Genomic DNA, 21,034 nt, shown 5'->3' with positions numbered 1-21,034 from the left:
GCTACACAATTTTGCTGGATTTTGCAAAGGCATTTGACTGAATAGCACCTGGAACTCTCTTACACAAATTAGAACAAATTGAGATGGATCTGACACTGGTTATATGGATAAGAGGGTGGTTGCTGGACAGATGTCAGAGACTGATATATAGAGGAGCAGAACCAGGTGAGAACCGGTGACTAACGGGTGTTGCAAAGTTTCAGTGCTAGGACCACTACTTTTAATTTGTACATAAATGATATAGGAAATAATCTGAAAGGAAAATTTCAGTTTGCTGATGTGATGCAAAATTAAGTAGAGTAATAGTGAATCAATTTGATATGGAGAGTTTTTGCAGGATGGAAGTTGAGTAAAAGTGTGGTTAATAAGAGCATGAGGACTAGATTTTTTCTCTTGGAGAGTTGTGAATGGCTTGCCAGAATCAGTTTTTAGCACTTTGTCTGTTAATGGTTTCAAGGAGAGGTATGAGGGTGGTCAAAGTTCTCAGCTATAGATGGCAACACTATTGGACAAGATTTTTTTTTTTTTTTCCTAAGTTGGTACATCTATCATACGTATCCATGTGAAATTGCAAGTCATTCTATCAAGTAGTTTGTTTTATACAGCTGTATGAAGTGAAGAAAGTGTTGTTTCAGACAGTTGCTTCTAGGAATATAGGGCTTAAAAGCCCTATATCCCTCGAAATGGATAAAATTGAGTATTGTGCGGTTATAAAATTCTTTGTAAAAGAAGGTTTAATACTAAAAGAATTTCATTCAAAGTTCATAAAAGCTTATGGGCACTCTTTGTTTTCGACAATTAAGAAATGGGCTGCCGAATTTAAAAGCGGCTGTACCAGCCTTGAAGATGATCTACTTGAAGGACTTTTAAAAAGTGTAACAACACTTTTTAAAAGTCCTTCGATCAAGTGCACGATATGTTATTGGATGACTGGCGAGTCAACATGCATGAAATTGCCGAGACTATAGGCATTTCAAAAGAACGTGTAGGATATATTTTGCGTGAAGAACTGCAAATGAAAAAGCTTTGCGCAAAATGGGTGCTGGGCTTGCTCACAGCAAATCAAAAACCCATGCATGAAAATCTCTGAACAGTGCTTGGAGTGTTTTAACAAGAATAAAACTGATTTTGTGTGTCGATTTATTACTATGAATGAGACTAGGATTCACCATTACACACCAGAATTCAAATAGCAGTCAAAACAGTGAACAGAAGCCGGTTGTTCGGCCCCAAAGAAGACAAAGTTGGTTCCATCAGCAGAAAAGGTCGTGGCATCAGTGTTTTGAAAAGCTAGAGGCATTTTGTTTATTAATTATCTTGAAAAGGGTAAAACAATAACCCAGGAATATTATTCCAATCTTTTAACCAGATTAAATGAAAAAATTCATGAGAAAAGATCCGGTTTGCAGAAGAAAAAAATCGTCTTTCATCAGGACAATACACCTGCCGACAAAGGTGTTTTGGCAATGGGAAAATTAAGGGATCTGCACTATGAATTGTTGGAACATCCACCCTATTCCCCAGGTTTGACTCCCTCTAATTTCTATCTCTTCCAAAAACTAAAACTCTTCCTCGCTAGTCAGCATTTTCCTTCGAATCAAGAGGTGATTGCAGCTGTAGAAGGATATTTTGCAGATCTTACTGAGAACCTCTACAGGGACGAGATAATGGTGCTGGAGCATCACTGGAATAAATGTATTAGTCTTAAGGGAGATTATGTTGAAAAATAAAAATAATTTTGAAATTATAAATTTGTTTTTTTTTCATTGTTAAGCCGAGAATTTTTGAGATCACCCTTGTATCATGGATTGTGTGAATAGTTTGAATCTCTTGCAATGAGTCGTTGAACTCCATGGAAGTGCCCATATAATAATAATCATGCATATACTAGCTCATGTCTTTTTATACCTGCTAGCATGACCATGATATATTAATTGCATTTCACAAATTAACATTATAAGACAAGATAGAGAGTGAATAATAGATTTAATAGCCCTATATTTCAGTGGCAATTGAATACATATAGCTTTTAAATATATTATTCACACTATAAAAGTTTCGGCGAATTCTAGCATAAGCTAAACACATTGTTCAACTAGGACAACTCATAGCAAAGGTGGGTAAAGTTCTGATCACTATCCTTAGTATTTCCCATAATGTAAAACACATCTCCTAGGTGATGTATGATGTTATATATTAGGGGGAAGATCACTACCCAGATTGGTTTCGACCTTTATTGAGGTATCATCAGTGAGTAGGTAGACCTAGATAATACTAAGATTGTAGTGAGCAGAACTTATATACTTTGCTATACGAGTTGTCAAAAAGGTGCACCAATAAGTTACTGAAATAAAGAGCCAAAAGGCTTTACTTCAGCGATGTAAAATTATTTAAATTAAGGGGATATTAAATCCCACATTATTTCAAAGCCAAATAAGAAACTCAAAGATAAAAATCAAAGAGTTTCATGCCGAATATATAGTAAACTAAAAGTTTTGACGAACCCTAGCGTAAGCTAAACACATAGTTCAATACTAGGGCAACTCATAAAAGGTGGGTAAAGTTCTGATCACTATCCTTAGTATTTCCCATAATGTAAAACGCATTATTTCAGTAACTTATTGGTACACCTTTTTGACAACTCGTATAGCAAAGTATATAAGTTCTGCTCACTACAACCTTAGTATTATCTAGGTCCACCTACTCACTTATGAGACCTCAATAAAGGTTGAAACTGGTCTGGGAAACCTTCCCCCATAATGTATAACATCATACATCTCCTAGGAGATGTGTTTTACATTATGGGAAATACTAAGGATAGTCATCAGAACTTTACCCGCCTTTGCTATGAGTTGCCCTAGTATTGAACCATATGTTTAGCTTATGCTAGGATTCGCCGAAACTTTTATAGTTTGCTATATATTCAGCATGAAGCGTTTTGATTTCTATCTTTGAGTTTCTTATTCGACTTTGAAATAATGTGGGATTTAATATCCCCTTAATTTAAATAAATTTACATCGCCGACGTGAAGCCTTTTGACTCTTTATTTCAGTAGTATATTATTCACACTTTTCTTTGTGGTATTGTGTTAATTTGAGATACATTATGGACACATGTATCACTGAAACAGCAAGATTAAACATAGCGATAGCACCATTTTGCTCCTGGTAGATATTGTGATTTTTTTGTTTTGTGATTTCCTCCCTTTGTTCTGGACTTTACATTAATGAAATTTATTTAAATTGACCACTAAAAGATGCTGTGAATAGTGTATCTTCAAAAATTTCTGAAAAGAGAGAGATGCTTTAATTATGATGATCCTATGTTTAGTTGCAAATCTGAAGATTGAATGAATTTGCTGTACTGTGATTTGGTTATTTTGAAAAATTGTGATATTTATTTCGATAATAAATGGCATAATTTTTTTTTCTTAGTGATGAACGTGGTTATTCAGTACTATATCTGGGTGAACAGGCAGTAAATCTCTCAGTTGTAGTAAACAATTCTCGTGAACCTGCTTATGATGCTACTCTATATGTTCACCATCCGGCCACCCTTAATTATGTAGGAAAAAAAGTTGTGGTGAGTGGAATATATTTTGATTGCAAGTATTTGACTAAACATTTAGAATTTTATAACAGTCATTAAGTCTTCAGGTGTTTTAATATTTTAAAGATCACAATAATATTTATTTGATAGTTTTTGTTTAGGGTTTTGCTTAACTACCATACCAGCATTGATGTGTTTACACATTATTAGATAATAGGTGCAAAGTGTCCATTGAAATAACATTTGGATATTATTACAATTATATGGATATGAAGCATAAATTATTATAAAAATGATGGTACAATATCACAAAATGTCATTCTACCTAGGGTGTTACCTAATTAAACAAGACATCCTTACTGTTTTCATTGGAAATTGGGGTGAGCAGTTAGTTGTCTGCTCAGAGAAACTGAACTTCAGCAGAAAGGAAGATAGCCACCATCAATAAGAAGTATGAATGGAATGAAATGATGCTTCTGTAAGAATTAAGAAGTATTATACCAACATAATGGAGGTTACTGAGATGAAGACTAAAGTGAGATACTACTAAATAATAAGACGTGCTGTATTCAGACAATAATTATTTGTTTAAGGAAGAGATAACTGTGGCATTCAGCATTAACATGAAAATAAACTTCTTGAATGGTATGCAGTTTTGAGTAGAAGGATGCAAGTAAATTTCAAATGGGAAATTCAGCAGTGAGACTTATCTCTGGCTGTAGTCTGACAGAAGATAACAGTAAAGATGTACAGAAGCAAGTCAGTACAGAAAGTAGCTGATTTGGAAAAAAAAAAAAAAAAAGCTAGTTCTAATTGGAAATATGAATTGCATAACAAGCATATATGAATGATTTGAGAAAAGGACAAAATTAATAATAATCGTAAGTACTGCTAGAAATCTCATCAGGACTGGACTAGTCATTACTAACACCATATTCCAATGCATAAAAATGTTAACGAATTCGTATGGACAAAATTTAAAAGAATTAAGAAAATTCTTATTGACTGTTATTGTTGTTAAAGATATCTTTCAAGATAGGCCTGTGTAGCTCAGTGGAAGTGGTGTAGGCCATCCAAGGTGCTAGATCTCCCCGAAGAAAAAGCATCGTTAATTCAGTTCTAGTCCCTGACTACAGGAACTTTTACTAAGTCTTTTTTCTGCCTGCCTGGTTGGCTGAGTGGTAAGCATATCCGCTCTCCAGCCAAAAGGCTGCAGATTCAAATCCCGCCGTGGGCATGGATGCATGTGATTGTCTGTGGAAATACTAGTGGTGGTGGGCGGTAGATGCCGTTGGTGTAGTTGCGGTTCATTGTAGATGGTGGATTGAAGACAGAGTTGTAGAGTAGGTGCCCTCCCTCAATGAGTCTTTGGGCTCTCTGGAGATGTCATGTAATAATAATAATATAAGAGTATACAGTGGATTTGAAATGAGAAGTGATGACTGTTTACTTTTGAGTGGAATAAGAATAAATATCATATTGAAAAGAAAATTATCAAAGAAAGTTTTAAAAAGAGTCAGAGTGCTGTAGTTTTCAGTGGGGAACTATAGACTCAAATTACAGATATTATTGAAAACTGCAGCACTTGGATCTTTTTAAAACTTTCTTTGATAATTTTCTTTTCAATATGATATTCATTTTTATTCTTCTCAATAGTAAACAGTCATCACTGCTCATTTCAAATCTGTTGTATGATCTTGTATCTTGAAAGATATCTTTAACAATAATAACAATTTAGCCATTAAAAAAAAAGTAAGAGTTTGAAACTAGAACCACACCTTGGACACTCAATGGCTAAATTTTTTACTAAATAATTTAAGGAAATTACAACGTCAACTAGGATATACATTAAAATAAATTTTAATATACTTCAATATTTCAGCAACGTCACGTTGCTATTTTCAAGAAACTTAAGAACAAGACACATGCACGCAGGCACAACAACAGTGAGAAAGAAGCAGGAAGCTATTATTTCTCCTAAAGTTCTGATGGTGCCCCCTAGCAGGCAATGTTGGTATTCTTGGGCGATTGGGCTGAAGATCTTCTGATGTAGGTTCCCAAATTTGAGGCAGTCTCATGCAGCCAAATTTGTTGAGGTTTGGATTGTTTCTTAAGGCTGAAGCCGATTCCATGAAAAGCCTTTCATATTTGTATTTACTACGGTGTATTATCGTGGTTTTCTTCCACCATATTCTATGGCAGGTATCTAGCGCATGGGCAGCAAGACCAGAGTGGCTGTATTGGTTAAACCAGATGTAGTCATTGTGTTCTGAAATTCTGATATTTGCTGTCCTGCCTGTTTGGCCAAAGTAGGACAGCTAATACACATAATACACTGTAGTAAATACAAATATGAAAGGCTTTTCATGGAATCAGCTTCAGCCCTAAGAAACAATCCAAACTTTCACAAATTTGGCTGCATGAGACTGCCTCAAATTTGGGAAACCTACATCAGAAGACCTTCAGCCCAATCGCCCAAGAATACCAACATTGCCCACTAGGGGGCACCATCAGGACTTTAGGAGAAATAATAGCTTCCTGCTTCTTCCTCACTTACTGTTTGTTGTGCCTGCGTGCACGTGTCTTGTTCTTAAGTTTCTTGAAAATGGCAACGTGACATTGCCGAAATATTGAAGTATATTAAAATTTATTTTAATGTATATCCTAGTTTACGCTGCAATTTCTATAAATTATTTAGCAAAAAATGCATAACCAACGTCTAAGCCTTTCCATGACAATGGCTAAATATGAAAAAAAAAAAAAAAGTTTATTAATTTGGCTGGGAGGCTTCTGAACTTGTTTATGCATGGGTAGAAAAAAATTTAAACTTCATGGCAAACTCAAGAAGTTAAAATAATGGTCGTGGAAAAGAAGAGAAATATATTAAAACTTAAAACTTCTTGGGTAAGTAAGTCAGCAGTTGGTCTGAGAGAATTGAAAGAAAAATGTATTCTCTGTATTCTTTTATAGAATACAGAGCTCAGATCTGTGTAAAATCAACTAAAAATTTTGATGAGAATATAGAAAATTAAATATTGTGAAGGAGCCTCTGTCGTTAAGTTAATTTTGACAATGCCCTTTAGTTGGAAAGACCTCAGTTTGAGTTTAGAATGTGAAGGACCGTTATCAGTGCTTTTTAATTGAAGGTGAGTTACCTGGTTCCATGCAGAAGTGGCAGAGATTTTCCTACTAGAGCTGGGATTAACTGTTCAGTCACAGCAATAGTGAAGTTTCCAAGAAACCCTTCTTGGCTGAGACAAGCCTAACATGCAAGAGGAATATGGGAAATGAGGGTGGAAAAATGTGTAGATTATCCAAAATGCTTAGAAATGGAGAAACCAGTGTTGTAAAAGAATCAGAGGAGACATAAAAATTTAAGATATTTTTGATTTTTGAATGAGTTTTTAAAATATTGATATGCAGTGATAGAACAGTGACAGCAATATTCAAGAGGAATACAATCGGGACTGTACACCAGTTGGTTGCTTAAGGATCATAGTCAGATAACTGGGATGGAGCTCATTTTACACTGTATGTCTCACTAGTAGGTGTCTGCTGGGTATTGAATGAACAAGGATGAGCTGGCAATTTGGGACTTGCCAGCCAAATTGTACATGAATAAGAAGTTGAACTAGCAGAAGAACTGGAGGAATACCACATGGACATAATTGGTGTTACTGATAGAGAGAAAGAAGACTAAAACAGGTGAGCTCCTACTAAATAATAAATATATGATGTTATATTTTGGCATTAGTGAACAGGGAAAGAAAGGAGTAGAGTGATAGCATTTAACACCACTTCTTGATTGGCATGCAGTTTCAAATAGAGTTGTGTGAAAATTTCAAAATGAAGAATTTGACAAGAAACCTTATTTGAGCCTATGACCCCACAGAAGATTCCACTAAGAAAGAAGTGGAACAATTTTTTGTTTTAGAGAATGTAGCTGTCTTAAAGAAAAGCTGGATCCTTGTTGGAGATCTAAACAGGATAGGAATTAGGAAAAGGGTAATGCTAAGGATAATGTTAAGTGCCTACTGGACTTCTGTTCAGTACATGATAGAGTCATCACTAATACTATGTTTAAACATAAAGATGTGCACAAATTAAAATATAGAGAAGAGACAAGAAAAAAGACATCTCGTTGACTGTGTTATTGTTGATAAATATCATCACTTAGTTTTAATCAGGATAAAAATGAATATCGTATTAAAAAGAAAAATATGTAAAAAAAAAGTTTTATAAAGAATTAAAGAGTAGTTTTTAGAGGTGAACTATACAATTATTACTGAAGAAATTGAAGGAGTTTCAAAACAAGAACCAGACTTTGGAGTCTCAGTGGTAAACCCTGAACAAAAAAAATTCATTCAGTTAGAGGGAGGTACATGAAGTTGTTTGCAGGAATAAAAAAAATCAGACCTATAAGTGTACTAAGAAGTTAAAGAGGCATTCATGGAAAAGAAGAGAACATATTGCAAGTTCCTAGAAAGTAAGTCAACAGATGCCCTGAGAGAGAGTAGGATGATCTTTAGTCTTTTTCTAATGAGCCTCTTGTGTGTGTGTGCAGGTTATAGTATACTTTTCAAATCCAGATTGCTCCTGCTCATGATATTTTGTGTATTTTTTTGTTTATGATGAAGAGGAAATGTTCTACTCTGATTTGCTAAAAGGAAGGCAGACTGCCTGTGTAGGCCATCTGAAAAAAACACCGTGGAATGCCAGTAGGAGTAGCTTAAATTTCACTGTAACCAAGAAAAGAAAAGAAAAGAAGCTTGCAGAAAAGTGTGCACATGCAAATTATAGTATGTGTTTCAAATCCAGATTGCTTCGGCTCATGATATTTTGTGTATTTCTTATGTTCTTTATGATGAAGAGGAATTGTTCTCTATATATCTTTGATTTGTTAAAAGGAAGGCAGACTACCTATGCGGGCTATCTGAAAAGCACCATGAAATGCCAGTAGAAATATATATACAGGGTGTTCGGGATAAATTTGACATATTTATAATTAATTATATTTTTCCGTAAGTTACATGTATTAACACACACTTCTCTTCATTTAAAAGTTTGGACCCTTCTTCATTCATATACAAGATGTCAGAAAGGATGGATAGCTGGAACCCACCTGAATCATGGAAGAGAATAACTTGTATCATGATGATTCGTGCCCGCCATCAAAATAAGGATATTACGACTGCTGCCCAATGCTCCCTGAATACAGTAAAAACAATCAGGCATGAACTAGAGACTTGCAATGGTGACTACGAGGATGTAGCAAGAAGAAAGATCCCTAGCAGACGATCTGATTGCGTTCGTACAGCAGAATTCCTCGCAAATCTGCAGGAACAGGTGTTGAAGAACCCTGGCATTGGAATTCGGGCTTTGTTCGTGGAGTTGCTAACTGTAGTCAAGCCCTGGATAACAAGGGTAGCCAATGGTAGGCCGTATGTATGGCAGCAGGATTCGGCCCCTTGCCACACCTCTGGGAAAAGTCAAAAATGGTTGTCTGAAAATTTCTACGACTTCACCAGTCCAAATGTTTGGCCTCCAAACTCCCCAGACCTTAACCCCATGGATTATTTTGTATGGGGCGCAGTTGAAAAAGACACCAATCGCACTTCCAGTAATACAAAAGCCCAGTTAATGGATAAAATTAAAACAGTTTTTGCGGCCTTTCCCAGGGAGACTGTAGCATCAGCTTGTTCGAGGTTCCGAAGCAGAATTGAAGCTGTGATCGATGCTAATGGTGGTTATTTTGAGTAAATCTTGTTGATAGTATTGTAATTAACTCTGCCTGTAATGTTTTTTTGTCAATTCATTAAATTTAATAGATACAAAGAAGATTTTCTTTTTCCTTACGAAACTGTCAAATTTATCCCGAACACCCTGTATATATATATATATATTTTTTTTAATTGAATGACTTAAACCGAGAGAAATGGAAAAAACAGTTTATTAGTACTACACAATTAGTTTCAGCTTTTTAACAGCCTTCGTCAGGTGCACATCATAAAAGAAATAACCATTAAACATGGAGGAAAAAAAACTGTAAACATCACGGAAAGTAAATGTATATATTTAACATTAAAACATTGAAGTCAATGTATTCAAAGCTGTTCCCTCGTTGGCTACATTGTTAGATGTGTGCCTGTGTATAGCATCCCTTGAGCGCCAGTATTTGATCATGCAGAATGACAGTCTGAAAGGTTGTAGCTTAGGTTGTTGTTTAGATGTACAGGGTTGAGGATGATTTCCTTAGATTCTATAATCTTCCTTTCCAATTCGTCATGGCAGTGGAAAATGTTGTTAGATTTGTCTCAGAGGATTGTATGGCTATGGTTTTCTTCATCAGAATTGACCGAAAACACAACATGGCTAGATAAAGCACTGGCACATGTTCTCTTGTAAGCTATGTTTCTTTTGTGCTCCTCAATGCGTAACTCGATTGACTTATCTGTTTGGCCAAAGTAAGGAATGTCACAGTCACACCAGATCTGATAAACACCAGGATATTTAAGATTATGATGACTAGGTTTTGGATGGCTTACTAGAGAACAGATTTTTGGAAGAGAAGTAAATGAAGTTCTTATGTTGTATTTTTTAAGAACCTTGGCTAATTTGGGAGAAACAGAACTTATGTATGGTATAGAGATATTGCCATTTACATTATTCATCTCTTCATTATGGCGACCAGGAGGATTAAATAGGAATTTTTTATTAATCTTTTGAGAATATCCATTTAGTCGAAAAGTAGATCTACGAAAATTGATTTCTTTATGAAGTTCAATTGGGTCATCAAGAAGAGAGCGAGCTCTATGTCCCAAAGTAGAAATTATTCCAAATTTTTGAGGAGGATAATGATGGGATTGACTATGGAGATATCTGTTGGTGTGGGTAGGTTTCCTGTAGATCGAGATTTTTAGTTTTTCTGAAGAACAGGTCAGTTTGATGTCTAAAAAAGGAAAGGAACCATTAGCTTCAAACTCAGCCGTAAATTTAATATTTGGGTGTTGACCATTTAGATGTTCAAGGAATTTCAGGAGAGATTCACAGCGATGACTCCAAATTAGGAAAATGGTGTGAACATATCGTTTCCAAATTCTTGGTTTTAAGGGATAGGAAGAGATAGCTTTAACTTCCAAATCTTCAAGATAAATGTTGGCAAGTACAGGAGATAAAGGATTATCCATAGCAAGACCATGATTTTGTTTATAGATGGTATCCTGAAATTTAAAGTATCCTGACTTGATGAGTAAGTAAGTAAGGCTAAGATCTTTTTAGATAATTTATCCTTGAGTAGTACCAGAATTTCGTCTGTAGCAACATTTGTGAACAAGGGGACTATGTCAAAGCTAGCCATGATTTCATCTTCCTTGACAATAATATCTTTAATATATGACACAAAATCCACAGTTATTAATAAAAGATGGTGACTTGCCAGAAAAAAATTTGAGAGATTTTGCCAGATATTTGGAAAGGTTGTATGCTGGATATATATATATCCAACATATACAACTTATATGTGTGTGTATATATATATATATATATATATATTAAAAGTGCTTACAAGCATAAAGAAAGACTTATAGTACTGGCATTCCATTTTCTTTCATTTCATTTCTTGATGAACATGATGTTTTGAAGTATGCATTTATTCTTAACATCACTTACAGCACCAAAGATTCTCAGGAAAGAATTCAGGTGAGAATAAAGAAATGAATCTTTGGTGACATCCTGTTCCACATCTTGTGGTGTTGAGTTATTTATAAACTTCCAGTTTTATTGTTACCAAAAATTCATAAAGAGTATTTCTAAACTATTTCCAGACCTATATCTGTGCAGACCCTTTTTAAATTCATCATGTAGTATTTCATCAAAATGCCCTAATTTGAAAACCAGAGAATGACTTCTTATTTTATTTATTTATTTTTTGAAATCGTGCATTAAGCACTGGGATACTGGTCTGTTTTTTCCAATGTCTTAATAAAGCTTTTATGAAACCTAGTTTAATATGCAGTAGTAGCAGAAATTCTCTCTTTCTGGCATAATTTTTTTTAACAAGAGACATGTTTAACATGTTCCATCATTGCCTTGCTGACCTATAAACAAACAAACAAACAAACACAAAAGAGCAATAATTTGTAAATTCTCCTTACAGCATGCAGTAATAAAACTGCAGTTATTTTTGAATTTACACAAATATGAGAGAGAGAGACAAAGAAAATACACAGAAATATTGAAAATATCAACTGCATCCTGAATGAAGAACCCATACAGCAAGTGAAACATTTTAGCTATAATACTAAATTACTTGTATGCAAAACAGTGTACAAATCAGTTTTAACATATAGTTCTGAGAGTTGGGTTAGAAATAAAACACTTGATCGAAGACTGGAGGCTACAGATATAAGAGTTACGAGAAAAATTAGGGGCCTGAACAGGTAGCATCATATTAAAACAAGGATGTTAGGAAAGCACTTGACATGGAATGTGTTAGCAGAGCTAATCTCAGGTAGTATAGTCACTTAAACAGAACAGGGAAGAAAGGTTTGCAAAACAAGTTTTTTTTTTTTTCCATGATGACAGGGAAAAAAAGACCCAGAGGAAGACCAAGATTTAGGTGGATTGATTTAGTAATAACTGATTGATTTAGTAATATTGCTTTCTTAATTGGACACAAACTTAATTTCCACGGATGTCCCTTTCCTCTCCCTACCTTTCATATAATGAAGCATTTCATTAACTGATATCCTATAACACCCTCTCAGAAGTTTATTGACTTCTATCATATCATCCCCCCTTTCTTCTCTCCAAGAGTGTCTGCAGTCCACATATCTACATACTCTCACCTCACCTCACCCATCTACATTCCACAATCCTGATATCATCTTTGTAACTCTTCTTTTCAGCCTTTCCACAGCTTCTTTATCCTTTTGGGACCCAGGAGACCCAGCTATAACATTGTCATAAAATATGAGCAGATTTCTAAAACATGACCTTCCCTTTTGTAAACCCATGCTGTATTCCTTCCTAGCAAAGTATGGCTTGTTTGTCAATCCATGCCTGTATGTAAGTTCTTACCAACTTACCTAATATGTTTGCAATTACTCCAGAGATATTGATAGGTTAGACACATCAGTGTTTGCAACACCATTATACAGTGGGATTATCATATTTTTTTTTGCATTCCTGTGTGATCTTTCCTGAGCTGAAACTTGAATTATACAAATATATCAAGGGTCTAGCCAGTTTGGCTAAAAATTCCTTTAACTTATGTGCTGATATCCCATGTGTCTCTATTGTTGACTTATTATTCAGGTTATGCAACAGCCTTAAAACTCCATCTAATGTACTTGTATATTTTCATCCAATGAAGTGGTACCAATGTGACATACACCAGAAAAGTGGACATTTACATTAGCAAAATGAACATTTATTAGTTGAACAATCACATCTGTTTCTGATACAAGGATACCATCTCCATTCAGTAAAGTTATTCTTCCACATTCATTCTTTCTTTTAATTGCAGTATAACAGTAAAATTCTTTTGGATTGCCTTTAGCCTGCACAGCCAATTTCTTTTTATATTCCAATTAGCTTTTCATATAATACTCATAATTTTCTGGTCCATGCTTTTATATTTCATAACTCTTCTCACTCCTTTTCTCACAATATTCCTTACACATCATCTTTTTCTTATCTCTTGCTTACTAAGGTTACATATGGTTCTGGTGTGAGTCACTTGGAAAGACTGTTGCTGGAAGGTAGAGAAGTGATTGCAAAGAATGAATCCGATCGAGTGGGAAGTGATGTGGAAGAATGGGAGAGTAAGACAGGAGAGCTTGAAGAGGTGGTTCTGAATGAAGAAGTGAGTATAGAGAATGAGAGAACTGGTGTGCAAGATAGACAGGGAAATGCAGAGTTTAGGGTGGACAGGAGAACACAGCACGAGAAACGTCGATGCTCCAAGAGGATGAGAATGTGCATGTAGACAAAAAAGGAAAGAGATGATCTGGGATCAAGGGAAAATAGTTGGATTTGAAGAAAGTTCTAAGATGAATAAGGAGAAAAAAAAATGGCTCAAGGTTAAGCATGGAGAAGTTGCATCAAATAAGTGCCATCAGTAGAACTAGCTATAGATGTGCTAGGTGTGCAAGACAGACAGGGAAATAGGGAGGATCAAAATGGACAGGAGAACATAGCGTGAGAAAGGTCGATGTTCCGAGAGGATGTGTAGACAAAAAAAGGGAAGGGGATGATCTGGGATCAAGGGAAAATAGTTGGATTTGAAGAAGGTTCTAAGATGATTACAAGAAAAAAAAATGCTCAAGGTTAAACATGGAGAAGTCACATCAAATAAGTGGTATCAGTAAAACTAGCTATAGATCCAGGAATGAGCTGTTATGTTTGTATACAAATAGAAGTGTAAGAAACGAGGCAAATGAAATAGTTGCATTAATTGAGTCTGTTCACCCAAGAATTGTTGGAATAAGTGAGACATGATTGCATGAAGATGACATCCTGACAGGAATAGAAATGGAAGGGTTATCATGTGTTTTGCAAAGATAGAAAGAGTAAAAAGGGAGGGGGGGGAGTGCTATTGATGATCGAGTTATGTCCATACAAAGTACGGATGCAAGAGGGAAATAGTGCCAGTGGTTTTAAGGCGGTATGGTGTGAGAAAGAGGTGAATAGAATGAAATACTTAGTTGGATGTTGTTATATACCTGGTAATGTCGAATGGTAGTGACTATGAAATGTATATTCGATGGAAGTTTTTTCACTTGGCTATGCTACCAATTATATATTTGGTTTAATCCTTTATCCAAGTGTAAGCAAACGAAGTTTGCACCTGAAGTATTTTCAGGACTGGGGCAACTCGTGGTAAAGGGGGTATAAGTTCTGATCACCTGCCCATAATGCAAAGCACATCTCCTTGCAGACATGTATAATGCTGTGCATTAAGGGAAGGGTCACTACCCAGACTGGTTTCGACCTTTATTGAGGTCTTGTCAGTGGGAGCCAGACCCAGAGATGGCAATACTAAGTTGGAAGTAATGCAGAAGTCATATCACCATATACCAGTTGCCAAAAGGTGTCAACACCTTATTATTAAAATTCTCTGGATTAGAGATAGTTGATGGAAGTTTTTTCACTTGGCTACGCTACCAATTATATATTTGGTTTTATCCTTTATCCAAGTGTAAGCAAACGAAGTTTGCGCCTGAAGTAATTTCAGGACTGGGGCAACTCAAGTAAAGGTGGTATAAGTTCTGATCACCTGCCTTAGTATCCCATAATGCAAAGCACATCTCTTTGCTGACTTACCACCTTTACCATGAGTTGCCCCAGCCCTGAAAATACTTCATGCGCAAACTTCGTTTGCTTACACTTGGATAAAGGATTAAACCAAATATATAATTGGTGGCATAGCCAAGTGAAAAAACTTCCATCAACTATCTCTAATCCAGAGAATTTTAATAATAAGGTGTTGACACCTTTTGGCAACTGGTATATGGTGATATCACTTCTGCATTAAGTCAACCTTAGTATCACCACCTCTGGGTCTGGGTAGTGACCCTTCTCTTAATGCATAGCATTATACATGTCTGCAAGGAGATGTGCTTTGCATTATGGGATACTAAGGCAGGTGATCAGAACTTATACCAACTTTACCACGAGTTGCCCCAGTCCTGAAAATACCTCAGGCACAAACTGCTTTTGCTTACACTTGGATAAAGGATTAAACAAAATATATAATTGAAATGTATATTCAAATTAGCCAAGCAAATAAGAAAAGGTACGATTTTAATTATGATAATATAGAGTGGCATAATGAGATAGAAACTGGAAGTAAAGAAAATTAGTTTCTTGAGTTTTTGAGGGACAACTACCTCAGACAGTATGTAACAGAGGGCACACAAGGATTGAGGATCTTGGATATGATCATCTCATCAGAGGATGTAATTATAAATGAAATATCAGATCACCTTCCAATTTGGTGAGAGTGACCATAAAGTGATTACCTGGAGGGGGGGGGGTGCCAGCAGTGTGAGGACCTCTGTGAGAAAAGGGGTATATGTGGAACTAGAAGACTGGTGAATATGAGGAGCTCAGGAGGCAGCTTACAGGTGTAGCATGGAATGAGGAGTTAGCTGGAAAAGAGATCAGTGAAGCTTGGGGAATATTCAGGAACTATCTAGTACAAGCAATGTCTAAATGTATTCTAAGGGTCAGAAGGTTAAATAAGGTAGGTGTGAAATGGATGAATGAAGAATATGCGATACAAAGAAAAAAGGCATTATGGAGGCAGCATTAGAGAAGTGGTAATAACTAATTCCATGAAGATAACAAAGAACAGGAAAGGAGGGTGACTTAGTTTGGTAAGGGTAGCAAAAGCGAAGTATGAGCAGCAGTTAGCTAATGAAGCCAAAAGGAATCCTAAGAAGTTCTTTCGATATGTAGCCAGAACGTAGCATTCAAATTAGCCAAGCAAATAAGAAAAGGGTGTACAATTTTAATTATGGTAATCTATCTTAAGCCTTTGCAAAATACAAGCATACCATTGTGTATCCCTATACTCTATCCAATGAAGCCATCACCTTATTGTAATAAGTAAATAGATTACTGAAACATGAATTACCCTTAGAAAATCCATGCTGTCCATCAAAGATAATACCATTGTTCTCAACCTAATTCTAGATCCTAGTTCTTACCAGCTTCTCCAAAAACTTAAACACAACACAACACCTGACACACAGATAGGCCTATGTTTGATGCCAAGTTCTATCACCTCCTTTATGAAGCGGCACAATCTTGCCCTCCTTCACACTCCTTTGGAACTCGACCCAGTGCAACTCATATTAAAAAAATATGTCAAGGCAGATGTCAAATCCCTGGCACATTCCTTCAAAATATGTGATGATATATACCCTCTGTCCAAAAAGAAGCCGAACTTTTCGAAAATAGAAGAAACTAGTGGTGCTACCTGTTGTATATCTTTTTGTTGTCGAAAGTGGCAACTTTCATTAGTGTTGTATCAACGGTTTATGATATTTGTTTCATTAGAAGCAGAGTTATAGTGCTAAGAGTGACAGCGTGTTTTGACAAACATTGATCATCGTGATATTCATGCCGTATGCGATGAATTCTCGCTATCAATCTCTTCAAAACTTCGAGAGAAAACTCACCATTGACCATTTGGCCAGACAGAATGAATTCTTTGTGGATAATGTCCTTGGAATCATAGAAACAAATCAGCATTGTCTTTACTTTTGACTCCTAGAAGCAACTTTTTTTCAGATGCTCGTCTTCTGTCAGAGCGATGAGTGGTCTCCACTCATCACTCTGGCACTTTGTTTCAGCTCATACTCAAAACACCAAGTTTTGTCACCAGTAACGATCATTTCAAGGAAGTCTGAGTCCTGATGAGCAGTTTAATGAGATCCTTGCAGTGTTCAATTCGATACATTTTGGGTTGTTGGTCAACTTGTGGGGAACAAATTGCGAATTCAATTTACGAAGGCCCAAACTCTCGGTGAGAATGTTGTGCACAGTTGATTTTGGAATCCTCAATTCATCTTCAATCAATCTCACAGACAATTTTGGATTTTCTTTGATGAAGTCATGCACTTTGTGGATGTTAACTTTGCTCAGTCCAGTTTTTGGACAGCCCGGCTTTTCGTCGTCCTCCAGCATCTCACGACCACTTTGAAATCGCTTAAACCACTCGTAAACTTGAGTACCGGATAAGCATTCATCACCATATGCTTTTTAAAACATGTGATGCGTTTCGGTAAAACTTTTACCAAGTTTAACACAAAAGTCACTCATAGCTCTGTTTGAAACTCATTTTCCGACCGTTCATCAAAACAGACTGTCACTCTTGGCACTACAACTCGGCTTCTAGTGAAACAAATGTCATAAACAGTTGACACAACACTAATGAAGATTGCAACTTTCGACAACAAAAAGATACAACAGGTGGCACCACTGGTTTCTTCTATTTTCAAGAAGTTCGGTTTCTTTTTGGACAGAGGGTATATATCATCACATATTCTGAAGGAATGTGCCAGGGATTTGACATCTGCCTTGACATATTTTTTTAATATGAGTTGCACTGGGTCGAGTTCCAAAGGAGTGTGAAGGAGGGCAAGATTGTGCCGCTTCATAAAGTAGGTGATAGAACTTGGCATCAAACATAGGCCTATCTGTGTGTCAGGTGTTGTGTTGTGTTTAAGTTTTTGGAGAAGCTGGTAAGAACTAGGATCCAGAATTGGGTTGAGAACAATGGTATTATCTTTGAAGGACAGCATGGATTTTCTAAGGGTAGTTCATGTTTCAGTAATCTACTTACTTATTATAATAAGGTGACGGCTTCATTGGATAGAGTAAAGGGATACACAATGGTATACTTGTATTTTGCAAAGGCTTAAGATATATTACCGCATGATAAGTTGATAGTCAAACTAGAGTGGATTGGGTTGGATATTAGACAAGTGCATTGGATTGGAAATTGGCTACCTGATAAGTATCAGCAAATTGTGTATGGTTGAGCAGTATCCTAGAAGAGGAAAGTCATTAGTGATGTACCTCGTGTCTGTTTAACCTGTATGTTAATGATATTGGTGAAGATTTGTATGGGAATATGCAGTTGTTTGCAGATGATGCAAAGTTGGGATAAACTATGATGAAGAGTAGAGAAGATGTTGTGGCCTTATAATATCTTGTAATGATATGCCCATTCACTCATTACACTTGAGTGAATGGGCACGGAAATGGTGATGCAACTTCAGTGTTGCAAAATTTGGAAAATAAAAATGGAATGTGGAACTTATTCTTGGTGGGGATATATTGTTGGAGATGGAGGAAAATAACAGATCTTGGGGTGATAATGGATAAGGATCTGAATTTAGGGGACCCATTGCTAAAATTGTGAGGACAACACAAAGAATTCTGGGAATGATGCAGAGTACAATGACTTATAGAAGTAATGAGATTTTCGTTCCATTGTATAAGGCTCTGATCACATAAGACTACTGTGCGCAGATTTGGTCACCTGGTTTTCAAAAGGACAAAGAGATGTTAGAAAGGGTTCATAGGCGACTAACTAAGGTAGTTTCTGATCTCCGGAGAGTCTAGTGGATAGGAAGAAGAGGGGGTGATATGAGAGACTTACAAGTTAGTAAGGGGTTCTTATAGGATCAAGACTGAAGAGGTTTGACAGAAAATGGTGGGAGATCAGTGGAGTACCAAAGGTCATCCCTGGAAGCCATATAAGGAAGGTGTGAGCAGGGGGATGAGAAATAGATTTTTTGTATGTATAGTTGTGAATGATTCTAATGCCTTGCCTGAGAATGTGGTATCTGTAGAGAATTTGAGTGTGATTAAGGCATAGTATGATGAGCTGTGTGCATGACAAAAGGATCTCCTAGATAATTCTTTGACTCCATGGGATCTTAGAATAATAATAATATCTATTTCACTCCTATGTTATTTATTCTTCAAACTCTAGGGGCACATTCTGATGCTGCCTTATTTAACCACTGAACTGACCTTGACATGCTTACACGTCATTAATTACATGGAATGTGAAATGTCCATTGAAGTTAATATAACATTTATATACTACTGAAATAACGTGAATACAAAGCTTATATTTGTGATACATTTTATCCCATTGCTATCTTGGTTAAACGAGGTGAGATTGGGATGTTTTCAAAGCCTCTCATGCATTGTGGATATCTTTTCCAATCAGTAACTGGTGCCATGGAAATAAAGATATTATTCTTCTGAGTTTGTTATAATTTCCAGCTTTGTAGTTCAGCATGTAATCTATCCTAATCAGAACATACATATATTGTATGCAGTTCATAGAACCAGGGCTGGCAGATTGCAAAGAATAGTCAATTCATAGTCATGGGGAGAAAGAAATAAAGGATGTATGAATTGGTCACCAGCATGCCAAATCACGGGCCTTATACGTAAAATTTTCCAACTGTCATACAAGCAAAATAGTTACCACTTTAAAAACTATGATGTTCATAAAAAAAGTTAATTTTCCAACATGTAATAATAAACAACTTATCCCACAAGACAGATTGATTACCCTATTATCAGAATGAATTCTCCTTCTTCTGACATGCGCAGAAGTGTCGAGGGGTCTTGCATCTGTGGGCATACAGTAGTTGGCTACATCCCATGTCAATGTGGCATGATCACTGTTGGAAACCATTGGTAAAACAATCACATGCTGCTTGAAAAAGTTGTCTCGCAATAGGCTCAATAAATTTTCCTTCGTGAGTTTACTCTGCTACTCAGTCAATATTTGGGTGATTTAATTTACCCACAACGAGTAAATTAAATTAAATCATCGTAGTAATTTTGCTATGCATTTCTCTATCCTCAGCAATTGGACCACCAAGTCTGTAAACACCCCTCCATATGTTTCATCCTGTTAGCCTTCACTTCACATGCCAGATAGCCTCAAACTCACTGCTACATGGAACATTATTATCATTATTACTTCTATGAGTTTCGACCTTTAGTGAACTCAAGTCATCTGATATCATTAGTAGTACTCCATTTCCTCTCTGATTGCTTCTGTTATTCCTAAAAATACTGTATCCCTTCACTCTTTCACTTAATTCCAATTACCATATTCAAATTTGTGAGTGAAGTTTCACTAATACCAGTAATTTTAGGTCACAATGTATTTACCGAAGTATAACAAACTCATCTGCTTTGTTTTTAATACTCTTTGTGTTTTATGTGTTTGTATAGACATAAGGTACCTCCTTGCATGAAATTTTATGTACTTACAGCTGCAGTTTCTCTTCTCTTCTGTTCCTCGACACACTCAGTATGCCTGAACCCAAAGTGTAGTCAATCCCTTCATCAAATTCATAATCATGTGAACTGCATGAACACTCAGATGAACTGCATAAATTGCCAAAATCACAACAAGCATGCCAAAACCAAAAACAACTGCAAACACATGGCGATAAGCAAAGGCTGCCTGACATACAACTACTATAGACAGCTCAAAATTCAAAACATTGATTATGGAAAGCAATAATAAAGCTAGAAGAAACAGCACTAATTCCCTGGCATACCCTCAAATAAATCTTCAATGCTTTATTAAGTTATCTATTAATAACTTAACAGAAATCATAAATAGTCCGCACGGTTAGCTTTGCACTTCGCAACCACATGCCTGGGGAAGGAGTGTCCTAGGTTCGATTCCCATCACCGACATGAGGAACTCAAGGATCTTCCTCAGCTTTAGCCAGTCTTGGGCGTGGACAGCAGGTTTTTTCCTGCCAGTTTATCTGGGATTTTTCATCCTGCAAACTGACCCTGTGAACACACAGGGATACAGGCAGGAATACTTAGAGGCATAGGGTTGACCATCCTATCCTCGTACTTTGGTTATTACGAAATCCAGACATGCTTGGAAGGTTGTGGGCCTTAAAGGCCTGTTAAAGC

The 21,034-nt window shown here is 36.2% G+C and overlaps 1 protein-coding gene across 1 annotated transcript in view; it reads left to right on the top strand.

Annotated features, from left to right (window-relative positions):
* LOC150100151 (integrin alpha-PS1-like) overlaps positions 1 to 21,034 on the top strand; it is a 573,942-nt gene that overhangs the window by 288,938 nt on the left and 263,970 nt on the right. The window contains exon 16 of the mRNA XM_090402382.1: positions 3,436 to 3,583. Coding sequence (XP_090258508.1) covers positions 3,436 to 3,583 — 148 coding nt within the window. The remainder of the gene's footprint in view (positions 1 to 3,435; positions 3,584 to 21,034) is intronic.

This window comes from Typopeltis vanoorti, chromosome 13, assembly GCF_054136105.1.
Source record: "Typopeltis vanoorti isolate ZY-2024b chromosome 13, IOZ_Tvanoo_1.0, whole genome shotgun sequence".
NCBI lineage: Eukaryota > Metazoa > Arthropoda > Arachnida > Uropygi > Thelyphonidae > Typopeltis > Typopeltis vanoorti.
Note: the sequence above shows the minus strand (reverse complement) of the source record. Positions and strands in the feature narration are given on the sequence as shown.